This window comes from Miscanthus floridulus, chromosome 16 (genome assembly GCF_019320115.1).
Source record: "Miscanthus floridulus cultivar M001 chromosome 16, ASM1932011v1, whole genome shotgun sequence".
Classification (NCBI taxonomy): domain Eukaryota; kingdom Viridiplantae; phylum Streptophyta; class Magnoliopsida; order Poales; family Poaceae; genus Miscanthus; species Miscanthus floridulus.
The window spans coordinates 78,877,881-78,900,580 of NC_089595.1; the positions used below are offsets into that span (position 1 = coordinate 78,877,881).

Below are 22,700 nucleotides of genomic sequence, written 5' to 3' on the forward strand. Positions count from 1 at the left end.
ATACGCATTCATGTATTCCTCACAACTTGAAAACGAGTGTCCAAGTTCAGTTAGAGTAGAGATGTTTGGTGGCTCCTCGAGAGGAAAGGGTTTCAACGCAGGGAGAGGAAAGGGGGAGGAAGGGACCTCCCATTGTGTGGGAGAGTTCTCTTGGGCCTGATTTCTTCGAGGAGGTAGCGTATGAGTTTTCAGTTCAGAACAAAAGCGAGTTCACCAAAGAGACTCCTCTCAGAGTATACGATAACCATAGAGAAGATTGGCCAAAATGCCGCCATGGTGAGGACTGCTTAGTGCAGATGTCTACCGACGAGATAGATGGAGGCCGTCGTTTCTTCATATGCTCGTGAGCATGGGTATTTCTTATTAGTGTTCATATTCGAAATATGTTTCTCGTCTTTACTAATACTTACGCTAGATTTTGGTTACAGTCTTCCATGGCCGAAGACAACTGCGGTTTCACTAGGTGGGTCGATCCTCCTATTTATCCGCATCAGCAGTACATCTATTACCTACAAGGACGTGTCTTTGAACTAGAAAGGGAAGTTAGAAGCATGACCAGGGACGAGGAAGAGGATGACAACGACAATGGGGCCGGTTCACAGGAGGCAGTCTACACCGATCCATATTGCAACTGCCCTTGTCACAAGAAGAACGGACCTCCGCAGCCACCGCCACCGCCGCCTACAATGGGAGGATACCGTGGAGAAGGTGCAACTCAATTTCCTATGTGGGAACACTACTAGGAGTAACCTATGCTATTCATATGCTACAACCATGTATTTGTTGTTTGGTTTAATCACCTAAGGCATGTTAGGTTTAGTCTAGGACCTCTTTACCCTGCTTTAGTAGAGGTCCTCACACGCCATTTCATGTGTTGGTCGTGTTTAATTATGTATTTCATTACTTCATTAGCTTTTAATTCCAGTACATGGACTCGTTTGATTAACTCCGCAATATTGAAATGTAATCGATGACCACCATGAATGGAACAACACACTGAAAAGTAAAATTACACACCCAGTACTTAAAGTGCACTACAATACAACAAACTAAAAGGTCCACTGAGAAAGTGCAATACATGGGCACAATAAAAAATACATGGAGTACATGACCACACACTGAAAAGTCTAGTACATCAGTAGTTCTGAAAAGGGCTAAATTATTGGACTCAAAGATGCAATACATGATAACACACCGAAAAGTCTAGTACATGACAACATTGTTCATTACTAAACCATACAACATTGTTCATTACTAAACCATACAAGTACCAAATCTAACAGACTGCTGATTGCAACGAGACCACTTTCCCTTCCTCAAGGCATCGGGATTCTCCTCCATTGCTGCTCTCGCGCGGCGAGCACGCTTAAGCTTCCTCTACCTCTCCTCCCTACGCTAAGCAGCTTTCCTCCTTTCCTCCTCTTCTTTGTGCTCCTTTTCTGTTGCCTCCTCTTTACGTCTCTTCTCCAACAGCTCCTTCCGCTCCACCTCACACTCCTTCATTCTTTGCAATTGCTCCTTGTGAGTCTCCTTGATCTCAGTGTCGATCCACTGCTCAAAATCACATAGCGGTGGAGGGGTCTGCAAAACATGCAAATGTTACACATCTAATAAACATACATGATTTCATATAACACAAAAAATTAGTACAGAATATTAATTTCTCACCATCAACCCAATATGGATTTGACGAGTGGTAGGCTGAAACGCATAATTGTCACACATCCAATATCTCTGCTTATATGTTTCCTCTTCATCAGACATCGCTACCTTGCAAGGATCACCGTAGTAGCACATCGGCACTGGAACACCACTAGACAGTGCAAACGGGTGAAGGCATTCCCACCACCGTCCTATTCCAAAAATAGAACCATTATCGTTTTAAGAACCAAAATCAATGAAATATACAAATAAATCCTAGGGTTTCTATTTCATTCTACGAACCATGGACATTGATTTCGGTTGCGCAAAAAAATAATACAATAGGTTTAATTCACCTTGGTTTACTAGCTTTTCCATGTCTTGGCATCTTCGGAGGCCGATCCTGTCTGGTAAGGCCGGTGAGGAGATGGAGAGAGAGAGAGGGCAGGGAGGGAGGGAGTGAGAGAGGGGAGGTCGTATGGATCTACTTGAGAGAGGGAGAGAAGGGAGGGAGTGATAGAGGGAGACAGGGGAGGTTGGCTGGATCTGCTGGAGAGAGGGAGAGGGTCGGGATGGGAGGCCTGGCCGCGGGCCTGTATCCAGCTTTGCCGCGCCAGGCGGGCTGGAGCGGCAGCTGGCGCGGCAGCCCTTGCCACGTCAGCGAGTCATCGCGTGGCTGATCTACCACGTGGCAGACCATGGCGTGTGAGTACGTTTTCGTCGAGCCATAGCACATGGCGCAACTAAAGGGGTTAGTTTTAAAAAAATAAAAACAGTGTTAAATTTAAAATTAGTTTAAAAAAGTTAAAAATTAAAAAGATTCTCGCCCCCGAGCTATAAACCCCTCCGCAGTCTGCGCCCCGTGAGCTCTTGGCTCTAGTCCTCTTCTCGCATTGCATTAAGACCCTGTTGGGTAGAGCTCCAACCAGCTTCAGCCTCACGCATTCACTATTCATACATCGTTGACGTGATCTCTTTTTCTCGCTCCTTTCTACTCCTCTCACTGAGCCGGTGAGACTAGGAGAGCCAGTTTTTTTTCTTCTCTGGCTACCACTCCCTCTGTGCGAGTGGAGAGAGAAAGAGCTCCTACGGCAGTGCATGAACAGTGAACATGCGAGACAAGCTGGAATGGGGCCTCATAATAACCATTTAAGCGGCGGCATCTTGCGTCGGATTCGGTTCCCCTCGATTCCTCTCCGTTGGTTGCGCTCGCCCGGGTCGCCGGCCGGCGGGGGCCGCTTGGGTCGGCGGTGATGGGGAAGGGGGCGAGGAGCGGGAGGCGCAGCCGTGCGTCTGGCGCCGGCGGGGGTGGATGCGGGAGCAAGCGCCCGCGGCGGGTCGCGGAGGAGGAACAGGAGGAGGAGCAGGAGGAAGAGGAAGTGGAGCCAGTGGAGGAGGAGGAGGTGGAGGAGGCGGTGGAGGGGGAGGACTATTGCTTCGTCTGCAAGGACGGCGGTGACCTCCGCGTCTGCGACTTCAGGTTCGCCCCCCTACCCCTCCTCCCCCGGGCCCCGGTACTTCCCTCGTCTCATCTCATGATCCCGCAGGCCGCCGCTAGGCGTGGAGAGGAGAGGTGTTGGTTGGTGCCTGCTGTGTCAGTGGGAGTAGCGTGCGAACCAGAGTTCATATAGGGTAGGAGGACGGCCAAAACAGCATGGCTTGGGTTTCGGGAACCTACAAACTCGGGAGGATGCCTGTGTGACTGTGAGCGCGCTTTGGCATTGATAGAGCAGGTTTACGGACCACGTGGCATGCAGGATTTTACAGGAATCAGTTCAACTTCGCAGGGGAAAAAACCCCTCAAACAGGGAAAAATCCCGCATTCGAAACAGGGTATTTTTTTGTGTTCTGGAAACTTCGACCAGCGACACTCATGTAGGTACCACTATAGGCCCGATGCATGTATTGCCATTGATCCTTGATTCCTTGTGTTCATAGTTAGAGCTGCAGCATCGGGCCTATAGTGGTACCTACATGAGCGTCGCTGGTTGAAACTGAAAATTTTGTCAGTGCCAGCATTTGCTTTTTCATGGGCGTGTGTTGTCGTTTGCTCATCATCCGAATATCCAACCACAATTTCCGTTACCGTGCTTTGCCTTATAAATAGCAAGCTTGGTGAGGTTGTCATGTAGCAAAAGGTTGCTGGCTTAACATTGAACTGGACAATAGATATTGCCTTATCCCTTGGTGTCATGGCATTATCAATTATTCATCTCTAAGGAGTCAAATCACTTTGTTTCATTCCTGTAGTCCATTTTCGTGTTCCTGAGATTTTCAAAACTCTTTTTTTAGGGGCTGTCACAAAGCTTACCATCCTGCTTGCGTGGGGAAAGATAGCAACTTCCTCAATTCAGACGAAGAATTCATCTGTGGTAAGCATTTCATTGTTCTTTGTTTAATCTTTCTATGATCACCCATTATTGTCGTGAAAATGCATGTCACTGTGCCGGGGAACATACTGGCTTACTGAAAGTTGGCTTATCTCATAATATGTCATTACCTTCCTTTTTGATAAAGTCCCATAGGCTTAAACATTGTTTGGTCTTTCTTATTTTTTCTACTTGTTACTCTGGGTATCCTATATAAGGTACTGCAATATGCAGCTCAATATTAGGAAATCAGATTTTCGGGAAAGAGAAATCTTCAAATTTTTAGGCAGCCAACTAATTGGGTAAATGCATGAATGAGCTAATTTCTTAATTGGGCACATGATCAAACCTAATGCTCATAACTGGGAAAGCTACCTCAGTTGTAAGTTTGTAACTTGAATTGGTTCTGAGTTTTGTGGATTCAATTTTCGTATTTGTTATATTCCGCACTAGATTATGAATTATCGTAATTTTTGACTAAACTATACTTTGCAGAATGGCATACTTGCTTTATTTGCAAAGGGCGTTCACGTTATTATTGCTTTTGCTGTCCATGGCACACCTTTTGTCAAGGTTGCGTGAAACAAGCAGAATTCGTCCCAGTCTTGAGGAAGACAAAGGGATTCTGCACCAACTGTTTAAGGATGGCAATTATGGTTGAGAAGAATGTTGATGTTGACTCCGATGGGGTAACTACTTGCACACGATCTCTGTGCAAATTACTAGTTTTCCCTACTGTCTCTCATGCCTTCAATTGTTCCTGTTTTACTATGCTTGTCTTCTCCCTTTGGTCATCTGTAACTAGCTGATAATAGTCTATACTGGATTTCAGCTTTAGAAACGTCCTACAATTGCTGTTTAACAGCCATCTTTCTTCAGTATAGTCGTTTTGTGTTATTTGGTTCTGTATTGTTGCCTTGTATAATTTGGTTATATATTGTTGCCTTGTGTATTTTTTTTTTGGTGAAAATTAACCTAACGTAATTTAATGTTTCCCTAAACATTTACTGATTACTTTACCTCTGCTAATTAATCTACTGTTCTGCTTTAACATATCTTATAAACTTATGTACTACTGATAATTGTCGTGGTATTTTGTTTGTCCACATCGTCTCAAGAATCAAGATCACTTATTCCTTCTGAGCCACTAGTAATTATTTGCTTGAGGTTGCAGCTGGTTCCTACCAGTGTTGTGTAACATGCCTGTCTCTTACAGTGTAGTTGCTTGCATGATAGATAGTTATATCGTAGAACGAATTTCTTTGGATGATTAACCTAGGCTAGATTAAGCCTTAAAGTTAATCTATTTGTGTCAAGGCAGCCGGAGTCTCTTCCATTTGACTTCAGTTGAATCTATGTTTTCTCACTTCCCTTTTGTACTGTGTTTTCTAGGAGAGGGTTGATTTCAATGACAGGGCGACTTATGAATTTTTATTCAAGGAGTATTGGGAGGAGATAGTTAAAGACAAGGAGGGCATGACTCTGGATAAGCTTGAAAAAGCATATGCTTCTCTGAAAAAAGACATAAACTGCAAACAAGATCTAGATTTAGAAAAGGTTCATGATGAAGAGCGCAGTTCAGATGATGATTTTGTGGGCAATAGTGATGATGACGACGGCAACAAGCCATCTTCCATAACCAAATTCAATGGAACATCAAATACAATGAAATCCTTCCTGAGGAAAGATAAGTCAATGAAGAATGGCTATGTGGGCTGGGGTTCAAAAGAGCTCATTGAGTTCCTTTCGTCAATAGGCAAAGATATATTGAACTCCCTAGATCAACATGGTGCTACTGAAGTTGTGAGGGTGTACATTCAACAAAAAGGTCTCTTGGCAAAAGATAATAAGAAAAAAATTGTCACATGTGATGACAAGCTCAAGATTTTGTTTAGGAGGTCAAAAGTGAGGTACAACAGGATATTTAGCTTGTTAGGAAAGCATATTGCTGTGGATATGACATCAGAGGATGAAACTTTTGTGAACTCTGACGATAACAATGAAACATTTGTGAGGAAGAAAGCTCGTATTGGGAACTACAGTTCCAGTACTCCAGAAATAAACAAGAGATGTTCTGCTGCTCTTGTTCATCATAACATTAATTTAATCTACTTGAAAAAATCTTTGGTTGTGGATCTACTAAAGGAGCCAGATACATTTGACAGCAAAGTTATTGGCTGTTTTGTGAGAGTAAAGATTGATCCCTACGATTATAGTTTCTACATGCATAAAACGTTGCGCCAGCATAAAAAGTTGCACCAGCTTGGACTAGTAACGGGTAATGTTTAACTTTTACCACTCCAGTTGTGAACTTACACTATTCTATGCTTAATTCACCTGCATCTTTGCTATTCCTCCAGCTTATGACTATAAATCTGCTTCTCATGCATGCTCTTTCTATTCTGTTGTGAAATCTGTCTTTCTGTGAGTTAAATAAGAAATTATAATTTATTCCATATGTTAATCATCCATGCTCTCTAGCTTTTAGCAACCAGATATTTGCTTGCTATCTGCTCATGTAAGATATGCAAACAGGCACCAGGAAATCCTCTGAAGAATACAAGATAAACAACATATCGACAGATGTTCTTTTATGTATTTCCAGCATACCTGACGTCAAAATTTCGAGTTTGTCAGATGACGAATTCGATGAGGTATGATTTACTGTGCCTTTGTGTGTTCCAGCAGCTATTGATGGCAGGCTGTGTTAGGGAACAGAGATTCATACCTACATTTTCTTTTGGGAAAATATGTTTATTTTTAAAAGTTAATATGTATACTATGAAACTGCATTTGTTATTATTTCTCATTTAGAATAATAGTTTCCTCCCTGTATCACTTACATATTTTTCCTTGCATGAATGATGTTGAGCAAAACATTCTATTGTTTATTATAACAGGAAGAATGTCAAGATCTTCGGCTGCTGGCCAAGAATGAATCCTTTAAAAGGCCTACTGTTGTAAGTTACCCTTGCTTCATATTTCCTTTAACAAAATGCTGGTGGCCCAGTAGCAGATGATAATGCAAGTCACTGAGGTTCTAATTTCAGTAGGCATTCTTTGTGATAGCAGGGAAGGAGGTACCACCAACAACAATAAACAAAGCCATTGAATTTTAGTCCCAAACAATTTGGGGTAGGCTATACATGAAACCCAATAAGAATCACTAATAAAAATAAGAGTGAAATGCACCGTGGCCCATGGGTCGTTAATCTTTTGGGTAATTTTCCTATATGCCATTGGCTAATCCTTGTATCCCTGATCTGCCATCTAAAAAACTCAAATCCTGCCAATGCCACTATACATAAATTTTTCTTTCATGCCATTATTGATCATATTTCGATAGTATCGGCTAATAGACATAAAAAAGATCAATTTCCCCATCCACTCGTTGACACAAATTTTAAAAAGGTTGTTATGAATGATTGGGTCGATCCATGATACCTATTGGGTCAACTGGTTCTGGGCCTATTGGCCCATTTTGGACTTTGAGGCTGGCCCCTTGACCCTTTGGCCTTACTTTTATGGGCCGGGTCAACTACCCAATGGGCCATCCCGACCCAATGATCTATTCACTTGAGACCTAGGTATATGTGAGGAGTGTTCAGCAGGTTTATCCTCCACAACAGTTGCCACACTTGCAACCAATCGAGTAGTAGCACGAGCGCAGCCAACAAGTGCACCGAGCAGTAGCAGTCAGCAACCACGCGGCCCACTTGCCCACACACTAAGAAACCCCACATAACTGACTCAGCAGCCCACACCACTCATTCCTTGATCAGAGATACATCTCTACCACCTAGCTCCTTCCTCACCGAGCCGATCATTTGCTCATTGTTGACCACCTCTGCGTTTTGGGGACGACTAGTACGTAAGTACGAGCAATACTGAAATCTGGATGTTCATATGCTTACCCAGGCAATTGTCTTGGTATGGAAGGGATTACAGTTTAACACCAATGGCATATATGAGAATCATGTTTTTAGGTGGCAGATAAGAGATTTAGGTTTATGGCAATGGCATGTAAGGATTTTTTTTTTCTAATCTTTTCCCGCATTCTCATCTAGGTCCATGAACTCTCAAAATGATCATTCGGGTTCTTCAACTTTTGAAGTGGTTCATTCTAAGTTCATCTAGGTCCAATCATGGACCTGAATTGACACTTCGAAAGTTCGAATGAACCACTTAAAAATTTGAAAGACCTAGATGATTACTTTGAGAGTTCATGGACGATTGGACCAAGGTGAGAATATACAGGAAAAGTCTAGGGACCCACGGTGCATTTCACTCTACAAAAAATAAAAGCAAAATTAAGTATTAGTGCTAGTAATAATAGCATTGGGATCATAGTTTTCAAGGCGTCGCCTAGGCGTCCAGGCGTACCCAGCTCGCCTGGGAAACAGTGGCGCCTTGTGGCCTAGGCGCCGCCTAGGTGTCCAGGCATACCAAGCACTCGCTTGGACGCCTAACCGCCTTTTAAACTATGATTGGGATAATAATCTTGTATCTACTCCTCCATCCCAAAATAAGTTTCCAACTCGCAATACGAGGAGTCAATCAGTCTCAACTTTGACTAGGTTTATAAAAAAATGTATCAACATTCGTACCTTTAAATAGGTTTACTATGAAAGTATATGACGTGATTAATCTAATGATGCTTATTTTGTATCATAAATATTATATGTTTTATATATGTTTGGTCAAAGATGAGATTGCTTGGCTCCTTGAAATGCAACAACAACAATAAAACAAAGCCTTTAAGTCCCAAACAAGTTGGGGTAGGCTAGAGTTGAAACCCAGCAGAAGCAATCAAGGTTCAGGCACGTGAATAGCTGTTTTCCAAGCACTCCTATCTAAGGCTAAGTCTTTGGGTATATTCCATCCTTTCAAGTCTCCTTTTATTGCCTCTACCCAAGTCAACTCCGGTCTTCCTTTGCCTCTCTTCACGTTACTATCCTGGCTTAGGATTCCACTACGCACTGGTGCCTCTGGAGGTCTCCGTTGGACATGTCCAAACCATCTCAACCGGTGTTGGACAAGCTTTTCTTCAATTGGTGCTACCCCTAATCTATCACGTATATCATCGTTCCGAACTCGATCCCTTCTTGTATGACCGCAAATCCAACGCAACATACGCATTTCCGCGACACTTATCTGTTGAACATGTCGTCTTTTCGTAGGCCAACATTCTGCACCATACAACATAGCAGGTCTAATTGCCGTCCTATAAAACTTGCCTTTTAGCTTCAAAGTTCCTTGTCCTAAAATTCTTTAGTCCCGACACCCAAACACCCCAAAGTTGTTACCATCTAGATGCTTGTCATTAATCAAGAACTTTCAAACAACAACAACAACAACAACAAAGCCTTTAAGTCCCAAACAAGTTGGGGTAGGCTAGAGTTGAAACCCAGCAGAAGCAATCAAGGTTTAGGCACGTGAATAGCTATCTTCCAAGCACTCCTATCTAAGGCTAAGTCTTTGGGTATATTCCATCCTTTCAAGTCTCCTTTTATTGCCTCTACCCAAGTCAACTTCGGTCTCCTTTTATTCCATCCTTTCAAGTCTCCTTGAAATGCAAGATGGAGACATATTTTGGGACGGAGGGAGTAGTTATTGTCAGAGGCCATCTTATAGTTTGGTGCAGTAGATTGAATGACACAGTAAAGAGCCCCAGTAACTTCTACCCATCTCAGTTCTCACAATCGTATCTTTATTAGTGATGATCTGATGATACAATATTGCAGCAATTTTCTATTTGGTTAAAATTGCTGAAAGAATTTGTACTTAATGTACTTAGACATTTTTTTTTCAAGAGATGTCAAGTATATTTATTGTGGTGAACTGATGAGTGATGATGCAATATCACAGCAGTTTGATATTTGGCTAAACTTGCTTTTGGAATTGGCACTTCACATACTAAGATAAGTCAATAACAGAAAATGTTTAGTTAAATCATGACATGCATTATTGTTCACTGGGCCATTTGCAATGCTGCTCTTGAACTTTGACCTCTAACTGCACGTTTGCTCTCCTTTTCTCAACTTTGCACCATTGCTGCTACTTTGATCAAGTCAATGCATCATTGCCCCTGGTTTTGCCATCAAAGAAGGCGAAGACACGGGCAATGGTGCATTGACTTGGTCAAATCAGGGGGCAACGATGCAAAGTTGAAAAACATGTATTTAGATGTCAAATTGAGGGTACTTATGCAATTGCCCCCTGGTGGTGATGAAGCAGTTATTCAGTGCTTTATTCGTAATACTAGCAGCAAACAATACCGGATACAATTATTCTCCTGTTGCATTATTTCATAGGCCATGGCTTGTAGTTATTTCACTTCATATTCTATCTGTAGTTTTCTTGTTGTCCCAATTTTGCTGTTTGAAATGTTTACTTTGTAAAATCTTCATATACTAGTTTGACTTGGAACTGATTCTTTGCCAATTAGTTGTTGGAAAGATAAATAGTAACACAGAGGATTGATATATATTGTATAGTATTTTGCATGGTTGTTAGTTGTTACCTAAACAAGTAAACATACTGGATTGTTTGAGCTGTTCCGTGTTTGGAGCTTAACTAATCTGGGGATTAATTTGACTAAAGAATAATCAAGTGCAAAGACTAACTTATAACTATGAGCAGTTCAGGAGTCTAAGAATTTAAACATTGAGTATCTAGTAGGGCTGGACGACAAGCAATGCAAGTTCCCAAAATGCGAGAAAATTGCATTACATATAAGTAGACGACATTAAGTACCATAACATAATTTATTGACTTATTGAGTCATTGGTGAGGCATGGTAAATCAGACATGCTTGTTTGTTTTAATTGAGTGTTTTTTTTTCTAACTTATGAGCTAAGGTTCTTCTAGTTGTATTAACTTGCTGAATTTTACAGGGTGATCTTGAGGAGAAAGCAAGAAGTTTACAAAGGGACATAGTGAGTCATGTAAGTATGCTACAAGATTTTTTTGCATTTCGAATTGAGATAAACTTCTTTTTTGGTTAGTCAATAATCACTGTTTGTGTTTGTATCTCAGTTCTCATGACTTGGCTATCACACTAAAACCTGTACTTCGGTTCTCAGACATGTTTTCTATAGATGTTCTCTTCTACAACAACAATAACAACAAAGCCTTTAAGTCCAAAAAAAAGTTGGGGTAGGCTAGAGTTGAAACCCAACAGAAGCAATCAAGGTTCAGGAACGTGAATAGCTGTTTTCCAAGCACTCCTATCTAAGGCTAAGTCTTTGGGTATATTCCATCCTTTCAAGTCTCTTTTTATTGCATCTACCTAAGTCAACTTCGGTCTTCCTCTGCCTCTCTTCACGTTACTATCCTGGCTTAGGATTTCACTACGCACCGGTGCCTCTGGAGGTCTCCGTTGGACATGTCCAAACCATCTCAACCGGTGTTGGACAAGCTTTTCTTCAATTGGTGCTACCCCTAATCTATCACGTATATCATCGTTACGAACTCGATCTTTTCTTGTATGACCGCAAATCCAACACAACATACGCATTTCCGTGACACTTATCTGTTGAACATGTCTTTTCGTAGGCCAACATTCTCACGTTTAATCGCCGTCATATAAAACTTGCCTTTTAGCTTCTGTGGTACCCTTTTGTCACATAGGATACCAGATGCTTGGCGCCTCTTCATTCACCCTGCTTTGATTCTATGGCTAACATCTTCATCAATATCCCCATCTCTCTGTAGCATTGATCTTAAATATCGAAAGGTATCCTTCCTAGGCACTACTTGACCTTTCAAACTAACATCTTCCTCCTCCCGAGTAGTAGTGCCGAAGTCACATCTCATATACTCAGTTTTAGTTCTACTGAGTCTAAAACCTTTGGACTCCAAAGTCTCCCACCATAACTCTAGTTTCCGATTCACTCCTACCCGGCTTTCATCAACTAACACTACATCGTCCGCGAAAAGCATACACCAAGGGATGTCCCCTTGTATGCCCCTTGTGACCTCATCCATCACCAAGGCAAACAGATAAGGGCTCAAAGCTGACCCTTGATGTAGTCATATCCTAATCGGGAAGTCATCCGAGTCTCCATCACTTGTTCGAACACTAGTCACAACATTGTTGTACATGTCCTTAATGAGCCCGACGTACTTCGTTGGGACTTTATGTTTGTCCAAAGCCCACCACATAACATTCTTTGGTATTTTATCATAAGCCTTCTCCACGTCAATAAAAACCATGTGTAGGTCCTTCTTCTCCCTATACCGCTCCATAACTTGTCTTATTAAGAAAATGGCTTCCATGGTTGACCTTCCGGGCATGAAACCAAATTGGTTCATAGAGACCCGCGTTATTGCTTTCAAGCGATGCTCGATAAGTCTCTCCCATAGCTTTCATAGTATGGCTCATCAACTTAATTCCCCGGTAATTAGTACAACTTTGAATATCCCCTTTATTCTTGTAGATCGGTACCAATATACTTCTCCACTCGTCAGGCATCTTGTTTACAAAATGATGTTCTCTTCTAATTTTACAAAATGATTTGTTTGTAAGATATTATAACTGAGTGGTCATTTTTCCCTTTTAGTGGATCAGTAAAGAACTCCAGAGGCTAGAAAGATTAATTGACAGGGCAAGTGAGAAAGGTTGGCACAAGGAATATCCTTGCTATATGAGCTCTTTTAATCATGTACTGATGTGTCTTAATATGGAATCTATCTTGTTTTCATTTTTATGACTGTTGATTGTGACAAGTTACAAGTGAACTTTGTGCTGTGTACTGTTGTATCCTTAACTGGTTGCATTTTACGAAGTTTGAATACCTTGATAAGAAACAGCTCTTGCGAAAACCATCTGAACAACAACGTCTACTTGAAGAGGTCCCACGTGTTATTCCAGAGATGGAAGATAGTAAAGATACCAAATTTCAAGTTACAGGACAAGACAAACCTATTCAAAAGAGTACTGTCGCTTTACAAGGTGACATTCCTAAGATTTCTGTTATTGCTAATTGTTACTGAATTGGATCTGTGTAACGTCAAAAGCATCCAGAAATTATATGAACATAAATTCTAGTAGCACTTGAATTTTCTTTGCATCATCAATGTCTTTTGTGGTATGTTTTCTTCTTTTGCTTAGATTTGTGATTTAATGTTTTGCTTCCTGTTATTTATTTTGAATATGAACACAGTAAAAGTTGGCCATAAAATTGGATACGTTGAATTGTCAGAAAGGAGTCTCTTTTTTTGCATTCTCTTGTTTATTTCATTGGCTTCTTTTTAGAAATTTCATTTTCTTGAGTGGAAAGCAAACACCATTTATTATGTTGCAGGTACCAATGGAGAGAGCATTGTTTCTTTGAAAAGATGCTCAGAAGAAAATTACAAGGATTTGCTTTTATAGTTTCCCCAACTTGTTTGGGACTTAAAGGCTTTGTTGTTGTTGTTGTTGTGTTGCTTTTATAGTTTGTGTTAAAAAAATTTCATGCAAGGTGAACATTGTGATATTCTTTTTTTTTGTAGGTACCAATGGGACAGGGTCTCCTTTTTTGAAGAGCTGCACAGAAAACAATTTCAAAGGTTTTGCACTTATATTCAGCACTTTACTGTTTGAAATTTATATGAGGTTAATATTGTTGGAAGAGCGCTCTTTGCTTGAATATTTCTTCAAAAGATAAATTTAAAGATCATATAAAATGTGCTCAACTATTTTGGATGGAAGAAGTAAGCACTCTAATTTTCTGTAGGTACTGGTGGCGAGAGAAATCTTTCCTTGAAAAGTTTATTGGAAGAAAAATATGAAGGTTTGCTTCTACAAGATACATTTTCTTTGATTCTTTGAAGTTCTGCGGCCAATTTCGGGTGGTATAATCTGTCTATTTGTGATGTTAAGGACATTCGAATTAGACACTGTATTGAACTATAAGGGCCCATTTAGTTTGTAACTAATTTAGCTGCACAATATCTGCATAAGTTTAGTCTTTCCACTTTTGTGGCTTGACATTCTGAACACATGAATATTTTCCTTATATTTGCATGTAGATTAGACCACATAGTGAATTGCTGGAAAATTCTAGCCTGTCAATGTGGAAAATTTACTGGTTTTAACCAATAACATTTTCATGGTGTCTAATGGGCACCCTAATAATACAAGTGTTAAAGAAATTGACTTAGCAATTATAATTTTCTAGAATTCCTGCGTCACGGTTTATATATATTAGAAATATTCAAATGAAACGGTTGATACCTACCACCCCCCTAGGGTAAATACCCATCGTGGTCCACATGTACCCAGTTAGAAGCGCTGATACACTGCCTGCGTATTGCACATGCTCTTAAGCACGCTTGTACTGTACCCACGTCAAAAAATTGTGAACAAATAATAGTAAGTTAGTAACATGCTGTGTTTGGCTTTGCTTTGTTGTTTGGCGGCTTGTGGCTGTATATGTATGTGCTACTCCTTCCCTCCCTAAATAATTCAATCCCTAAGTCAAGTTTTTAAAAAATTTGACCAAAATTTTAGGGAATAGTACCAAGATTTATGGAACCAAATTAATATCATTAGATACACTATGAAATATATTTTCATATTTTGTTCATTTGGTGTTGTAAATATTTTTATATTTTTTCTATTAATTTGGTCAATTTTGAAAATGTTTGCCTTAAGACTACTTTAGAAATTGATTTATTGAGGAGTATTATGTAGCTAACTGTCTTTTAAAAGAATCCTACTCCTAGCTAGTTGACTTGTGCATCTGCAGTACAAGTAATAGTAGTCCTACGTGGTACTAGGCAACAGCATGCAAGATGTTTTTTTAGTAAAAGCTTTGCCGTGATTTTTATTAGACGGAGAAATAAAAGTTTTTTGAGTGCATGCAAGATGTTTGGACGCAAATTTTTTTTGGATCCTCAAAAAGTACACCGCTGCTTGCATCACATGCACAGCGAAGTCACGTTCTCGCGCCAGCTTTACTGCCATTCTATGCACACCCAGAAATGTTTTCCGCATGATTCAAACCTACCGCCGCTCGGCAGAGTACCATTCTGTACCTGGAGGAGCACTGTCATGCCGAGACACAGGAAAAACAATTGAAGAAAGGCTGCAATTCTGTGCACCATATATATTTCCTAAAGGCGACCAACAGACCACCCACACACCACACCACATTTTGCCCTCATCTCTTATCTCTTGCACTAAAGTGAAAAAACCGTTCCTATGCTTCCAAATCCACCAAGCCACCAACGCTTTGCTTTTAAGTAGGACTAGCAAACATGCCCGTGCGTTGCAACAGGAGAAAAACGCTATCAAATATTCATGAAAATCGAGAACCGAAATGATACATATCTACTTACGTTTCACTCTTTCTATAAAATTTTAAAGCTATAATTTATTAATTTTATGATAACTATGGCATTCATAATATAAGCTAATTTTATATCATCACTTTAATATTACCTTGGTACATGCATATTAGACACATTTTTTTAGACTGATATGGACAACAAACTACTCTAGATTGTAGTTCACAATCTGATTAGTTGGATCATCGGCTAAATCAGATTATAATAAGATAAGTTTTGTTTCTTATCAAAATTGCATCAATAACTTTAGTGGTGTAAATCTCTATTTTTTAAGGAAGAGATGAATTTCAACCGCTCATACTATTATTATTATATCTATTGTTTGTTTTTTTAATATTTATATAAGATAAAAAAAGAAAAAAGGACGGAAAAAATCAATCGGATGTGGAAAAAGAGGACCGTGAAAAAAACGGAGGCCAATCGGATACGGTAAAGCGGACAAAAAAAAAAGATAAATACAGAACTTCTCACGCTAATAAGAAAACAGGCAAACAAAATAAAAAGGACCAAAACCCAAAACTCTCTGTGGTTAGATGATAAGTTTTGTATGATTTCTATTTTTTATCCTTTTCTATTTGAATTAGGATTCCTATTCAGGTTGTTCAGGATCGAAGGGATGGATTTGATTAGTATTCGTATCTATCCAAGTTACCTTACCTATGTGCATATGTCATATATAATACGGGAGACTTCTAGACAGTTTCCATATTCATAGAATTAGTTAGGGAGGACCGGACCAAAAAATGGGTGGAGAGAAATTTTGGCTCTTTAATATTAGGTATAGATATAGATTTAAAAACTGGAGTAAGTGGATACCTGGCTAATTTTCATTGCTGTTACTATTTTGACGCAGTTACTACGTCCTACACCAATGGTGGTACCGCTGTAATACACACTCCAAATCAGAGCACTAAAGGTTCTCTTATTACCTGTCTTTTCACTTAGTTTTCTAACAACTGATCTAGTAACCTTTCCTCTACCTGTATAGCTGCCATTGCATTTTCTCCTGTGCTACCAAAGTATTTACATCGCCAAGCTGCCACTGAAGCCAATAATGCTGGTGATATTTCGCCTGTTCAAAAGCTGGATGCTGAAGGTTCTCTTATACTAGCCATGCATGTCTAATCGTGCAAATTTACACATCCACTTTGCTTTGCATTTTGGACAAACCCCTAATGCATGCTTTTCTTATTTGCACTGTTCATTTTGTGCGAAGCAGGTGCTAAAGCTAGCACTGATGGTGATAAAACTGGAACAGATGTTCAGCACGGGAGCATTGAAGGTTTGCTTGCAATGAGTTTCTGAGGATGGTCTTTTATTAGCTTTCCTCTGTCCGCTGTTGTATTTTTCTGACGTATACACCATGTTGAGCTATCTGATGCTTTTCATTGTTGCTATTTCACAAAGCTACCAAAGCCAACACTGCCGGTGATGCACCTGGAGCATTTTTTCAAAAGCAGTGTGCTAAAGGTTTGGGTTTGTTCCACTGCTTTGCTGCTATTATTCTCATGCTGGTTGATTGAAAACATGATGTTTCTGTCCTCTCCAGTTTTTAATCCCTTTTCTCCTTTCACTCTTATACCTGACTGAACATGACTTGTTTCAGCTGCTGATGTTATTACCATTGAAGACGACGACGACGATGATGACAATCATCCTTGTGATAAAGGAGAACCAACAGCAGTAGTTGTTGATCTAGAAGTTGATGATGCCGGGGATAACCATCCCGTGCAACATGAGACAAATAGCAGAGGCCATAGACACGTGAAGGCGAAGGGAGAAGTCCCGCAGTGCATTTGGTATTACATTGATCCTCAGGGTGATGAGCAAGGGCCATTTACAATGCAGTTTCTGCGCATTTGGTGGCAAAATGGCTTCTTCCCCAGCGACTTCAGGGTCTGGAGAACTGGCCAAACTAGTAATGATGCCATCTTCCTCACAGACGCACTACAGATGACTAGGTAGGCTAGTTAGGAGCCTCGTAGAAGACATGTATGTATTATATGTAGGTATATATGTATCGCGGAAAAGCGGGAGGGCTTTGAGGCAGATATACATGTTCTGCTTGGGTGTGAATCCTTTTGTGTTATGATGACACCCTAGCCCCACCCTTACCCCACCCACCAATCAGAAACCACTCACCAAACAAAACAATGGTTGTTTGAGGGGAAAGATGATTTTGTTGGGATGAAATATTTCTGGACCATGGACTATCATCCAGTATTCCCGTACTGTGACAATGTTACTGAAAATCTGGTTCTTTGGCCATGTCACGGAGAACATACATTGTGTCATCTAATTTGTCCAATGGTCTGTTTAGACGTGTGAACGAGACGAGTCAATCGTTACATGCACGCGTGCATATTGGTTGGCCGTGCACGTTATAGTGCGGACAAACAATCTTCTTGCTGTCCGTGTCCAACGTACAGCCGAAGTCAGGCCATACCCTCACGCCAAACCAAGAGAAACAGATCGCCATATCATCAACCCCGACAGCTCCTCCGGATCTCCATCAACCCAAACTTCAATCCAAAATATCCAACCGATTACGACTCCAATCCCAAATTCCCAACTCATCCCAACAACATCCCTTATAAAACTCCTCGTCGTCATCTACCTTCAAGAGTCCAACGACTTCCGATCAACCCAATGTGTCGGGTTCATAAACCCGGGGTTCTTCGGGGACCGGCTTCCACGCCAGGGCTCGGCCCAGGAGGACACCATTTTCTTCTTCTGGACCGGCCCAAGAGTCTAAACTCAACAGACCGGAGCACTCGCTTTAGACCCTGGCCGCCTTCGGCCCATCTTTCCGACCGGAGCACTAGCTCAGGCTCAGGCTAACTCCGAACGGCCTCTCCGATCGGAGCGCTAGCGTCAGGCTCCGGTTGTCTTCGCACGGCCTCCACTCGGAAGGCCTGACCTGAGGACCACCTCTGACTCCGACCCCGTGTCTCCGACCGGGGTTCATAGAGAACCCTGCCCATCGCTATTCTTCGACTGGCACGCCAGAACCGACTGGGGACCATCTGACCGGGGACGCCCGCTCGGATGGAACCAGGAGGCGTACGAAGGAAGGCAAGACGGGGCTCGGAGTCAAACCACGACACCAGGGACCATACCCTGCGGAGCATCACTTTACAACCACCCTGCCACGAACAGTATTGTAGGCGCCGACATTTACCTCTATAATATTGTAGGCGCCGTTCAAAACACCCGTACGGTAAGACCCCCCATGTGCCTCTAGGCATCAACAGTATTGTAGGCGCCGGAATTCACCGTACCAGATAAACGTGGTACAACCATGCCTCCAGTCGGCGAGACAGCATTTTTGTAGGTACCGACGTCCTCCAGTCTTGAAGAAAATAGCTCAACCTCCCACATGTACCTGACATTCTGCAGCGACATCAACAGTATTGCGGGCGCCCACCATTGTCCCATCCCCGTCGGCGTGGGCAACAAGGCTTAGAAACGTCCGTACTCTTTTTCTCTCTCACTTGTAAAGCCATCCCCTTCTTCTATAAAAGGGGGTGTGCTCCCTCCAAACAGGGACAATTCACCCAAGTCGACCTCTTCAAGTTCAAGTTTAGGGTTGGACACTTCGTTTATAGCATAGCTCCTGTCGATCTCGGCCCTTCCGACCGGACATCCTATCTCTCTCTCTCTCATTTGTAACCCCACTACAGACTTCGAGCACCTGGGCTCAGGAATAAAGTCACTGACCGACCCACACTGGACGTAGGGCACGTTGCCTGAACCAGTATAAATCCCGTGTCATTGAGTGCTAGGCCACCTCCGATCACAACGTACAGCAAAACTATAAATATTTACTAGTTGGTCACTTTCTGTACCGACAGTTGACGCCGTCCGTGGGGAAGACACTGTACGTTCAACACTTTTTTGGTAATCGGATGGCCCATTTCTCCACCACCTCCGCCGTGGTGGGCTCGGGCGATACGATTCTCTTTGGATCGATGGAATTTCCCGCACTCTTGCCCGCCGGGATGCGGGTTCCACCCATCTTCGAGCCTTCCCAGACCTTCCGCTTCGGAAGCCTAGACTTCACCGCCGACCGGCTCGGCGTACTCCACCTCCGTGAGGAGGCGCATGTTCCGGCACCCGTCAAAGGGGCGCCCTCCATCGACTCCGGGACGCGCGACATCGACGGTGTGGCATTTACGCTTCTATCTGAGCAAACTCTCTGCTTAAACCCCGCTGTAAGTAATACCCGTACTGTTACTTACTCTTCATTCACTATCCCCAATCGAGCACCCGGAGAGACTATGTCGTCCATGCCACAAACACCGCATGATCGGTTCCCCTACGGCCTCGCGTCTTCTGCGGACACGTATGCCCGGGGACTCCGAAGGGTGCTGGCGCCTTTCCCCCTCACATCTGAATTCATGGGAATGGCAGGCTGCACTCCTACCGCTTCCCATGAACCCTTGGATGGTGAGGGCATGAGCGACAATTGCAGCGTCGGCGACGTGGCACCACGCCATCATCTATCCTGGGAGTGCGCCATGGCGGATGCTCCGGGATAGCCGTCGGTGGTTATGGAATCTGCATAGACTCACACCCCTCCGAACCCACGTGCGGAGGCCCTCGCGTCTGCGTGAGCGCACGCCGAGGAATTGCGACAACTGTGGTAGAACCAGCCACCGCCTGCGTCGGCTCGGTCGGCCCAGCACGTCGCGCCCCACGCACACGGCCTGGCGGGTGGCGCCTGGGGTCGCGCCCGTCAGGTCCAACGTGACATCGTGAACGAGGGAAACGATGTCCCACAATTCGCCCAGGCTGGCCAGAATATCGCTGCTACAGCAATGCTTCTACGGGGTGTTCCCGAGCCCGTCGACCCTCAGGAGCGGGCAGTCCACCGGAACCTCCGGGTTTTAGTAGAAACCGCCGCCGTCCAACAGGCAGAAAGCTCCGCGTCATGACTCCGACGCACGCCCTCTCTCCCCACCAGGGGAATGGGGACGTGTCAGACGGATCCCTCTGTTCACTCGCCGCTACAGCCACTAGCACTAGCTCGGAGTGCGGTAGTCGCACCACGGTCCAACCGGGTGCCTGCTCCATACCTACCACCGGTACATGAGCGGCCCAATCCGCACCAGGACGCCCGTAGCGCCATTGGCGACCGGCATCGGTCCCAATGTAATAACGCTATCCACAATACGGCGACAGGTGCCACGAATCCCGACCTAACCATCGAGGGAACCGGTGAAACACGCCCCAGACGAAGTCGCCGGTAGGACGACCGGAGCCCCAGCCCCGAGGGCCTAGGGCCTCGGGCCTTCAGCCGGCGCATCCGAAAGGCACCGTTCCCGCAGCGTTTCTGGCCACCCACCAACATCACCAAATACACTGGGGAGACAAACCTAGGCATTTGGCTCGAAGACTTCCGGCTCGCCTGTCGGGCCGGAGGAGTGGATGATGACTTCTTCATTATTCAATATCTTCCCATTTGCGTGGGGGAACATGTTTAGGTGTGGCTCGAATTCCTTCCACACGACAGCATCCGCGATTGGGCGGACCTCAAGAGGGTCTTCGTCGGGAATTTCTAGGGGACGTACGTCCGACCGGGGAACTCCTGGGACCTCAAGAGCTATTAGCAAGAGCCCAGCGAGTCCCTGTGGGATTACATCCATAGGTTCTTCCAACGATGCAACTCCCTCCCTGACATCGTCGACGTAGACATCATCAGCGTGTTCCTCTCCGGGACGAACTGCGAGTCCCTTATCCACAAGCTTGGCTGCTTAAAACCCCATACCACCTGCGACCTGCTTGACGTAGCCACCAACCACGCCTCCGGTGAGGAGGCGGTCGGAGCGGTCTTGAGCGGAGGCCGATACAAGGTCAAAGCCAAACGCACGGACCCGGACGAAGGCCCCTCCACACAAAGGGGCAAGAAAAACAAAAAGGATCGACGCCGGTCGGACAACACCCCGCTGGTCGCCGCGACCGATCGCACAGTCAAGCAGCCCCATCAGGGACTGCCTGACCACTTCAACAAACTCATGGACGGTCCATGCCCCAACCACACCTACCCTGTCAAACACCTCTACAAGAAGTGTGAGCTCCTCAAACGTTTCCTTCGACAGGTCGGTGGGCCAAAGGAGGGAGACGGCAAAGAGGCAGCACCCAAGAAGGGAGATACGACAGGCAAAGACACGGACGACTTCCCCGATGCTGACAAATGTATCATGATCTTTGGCGGATCCGACGCCGTCTGGACCAAGCGATAGCATAAGGTTCGCTATCGAGAGGCATGCGCCGCCGAGTCGGCCATCCCCTCCTTCCTCAGCTGGTTGGAGTCTCCGATCACCTACGATCAGAGGGACCATCCCTCCCATGTCGCAAGACCAGGACGCTATCTGCTCGTCGTCGACCCCATCGTCCGCAAGAAGTGGCTTACGAAGGTGCTGATGGACGACGGCAGCAGCCTCAACATCCTGTACATCGACACCCTCGATGCCATGCGCATCCCCCGATCAAAACTCTGCCCGGTGGGCTCCCCCTTCCACGGGGTAATCCTGGGAGCGCAGGCATACCCGCTCGGGCAGATCGATCTGCCCGTCATGTTTGGCAGCTGAGCCAACTTCCGCTCGGAGGTTCTCACCTTCGAGGTGGTGGACTTTCCAGGGTCCTACCACGCATCTTGGGGCGGCCATGCTACGCGAGATTCATGGCAATCCCCAACTACACTTACCTTAAGCTGAAGATGTCGGGACCAAATGGCGTCATCATTGTGAGCAGCACGTTCTCGCACGCCTTCACGTGCGACCATGAACACTACGAGCTCGCCACTACGGTCGTCAACTCATCCAAACTCCTGCGGCTCGGGGAGTCGTCGGTCCCGGCAGCCTTGGACTGTAACCAACCAACTTCCTCGTCGGCCTTTCGCCCGCTCAAAGAAACTAAGACAGTGGGAATCAAACCCACCAACCCAACCAAGATAGTTCAGATCGGGACCCAGCTCCCGGCCAAATAGAAATGCGAGCTTGTCGACTTCCTACGCAACAATCGTGATGTCTTCGCATGGCAGCCGTCTGACATGCCGAGGATACCCCAGGAGGTCGCCGAGCACGCACTATGCCTTACCCTAGGCTCTAAGCCTGCCAAACAATGCCTACGTCGCTTCAACGATGAAAGGCACAGGGCCATAGGCGAGGAAATCGCCAAACTCCTGGCAGCCGGGTTCATCAAGGAGGTCTTCCATTCCGACTGGCTTGCCAATCCTGTCCTGGTCAGAAAGAAGATCGGGAAGTGGAGAATGTGCGTTGATTATATTGGACTTAACAAAGCGTGCCCGAAGGATCATTTCCCATTACCACACATAGACCAGATGGTTGA

At 44.2% G+C, this 22,700-nt stretch overlaps 2 protein-coding genes across 2 annotated transcripts; both read left to right on the forward strand.

The window, feature by feature from the left end:
- Positions 1-2,644: 2,644 nt before the first annotated feature.
- Positions 2,645-17,615, forward strand: LOC136509901 (uncharacterized protein At5g08430-like). Its single transcript, XM_066504491.1, has 16 exons — positions 2,645-3,121; positions 3,934-4,013; positions 4,506-4,699; positions 5,403-6,288; positions 6,546-6,664; positions 6,911-6,970; positions 10,907-10,957; positions 12,575-12,645; positions 12,797-12,966; positions 13,509-13,565; positions 13,733-13,789; positions 16,201-16,263; positions 16,336-16,443; positions 16,567-16,629; positions 16,755-16,817; positions 16,954-17,615. Exons 1-16 carry the CDS (start codon positions 2,895-2,897, stop codon positions 17,310-17,312), a joined length of 2,628 nt encoding a protein of 875 aa, XP_066360588.1. The 5' UTR covers positions 2,645-2,894; the 3' UTR covers positions 17,313-17,615.
- Positions 17,616-22,032: 4,417 nt separating this feature from the next.
- Positions 22,033-22,338, forward strand: LOC136510888 (uncharacterized). Its single transcript, XM_066505192.1, has one exon. The coding sequence runs from the start codon at positions 22,033-22,035 to the stop codon at positions 22,336-22,338; it is 306 nt and encodes a 101-aa protein (XP_066361289.1).
- Positions 22,339-22,700: the final 362 nt, after the last annotated feature.

Coding starts and splice junctions, on each gene's coding strand:
- LOC136509901 (XM_066504491.1), top strand. CDS start 2,895: ATGGGGAAGGGGGCGAGGAGCGGGAGGCGCAGCCGTGCGTCTGGCGCC. Junction 6,289..6,545: donor CCAGCTTGGACTAGTAACGG/GTAATGTTTAAC, acceptor ATATGCAAACAG/GCACCAGGAAATCCTCTGAA. Junction 16,444..16,566: donor TCAAAAGCTGGATGCTGAAG/GTTCTCTTATAC, acceptor TGTGCGAAGCAG/GTGCTAAAGCTAGCACTGAT.
- LOC136510888 (XM_066505192.1), top strand. CDS start 22,033: ATGGCAATCCCCAACTACACTTACCTTAAGCTGAAGATGTCGGGACCA.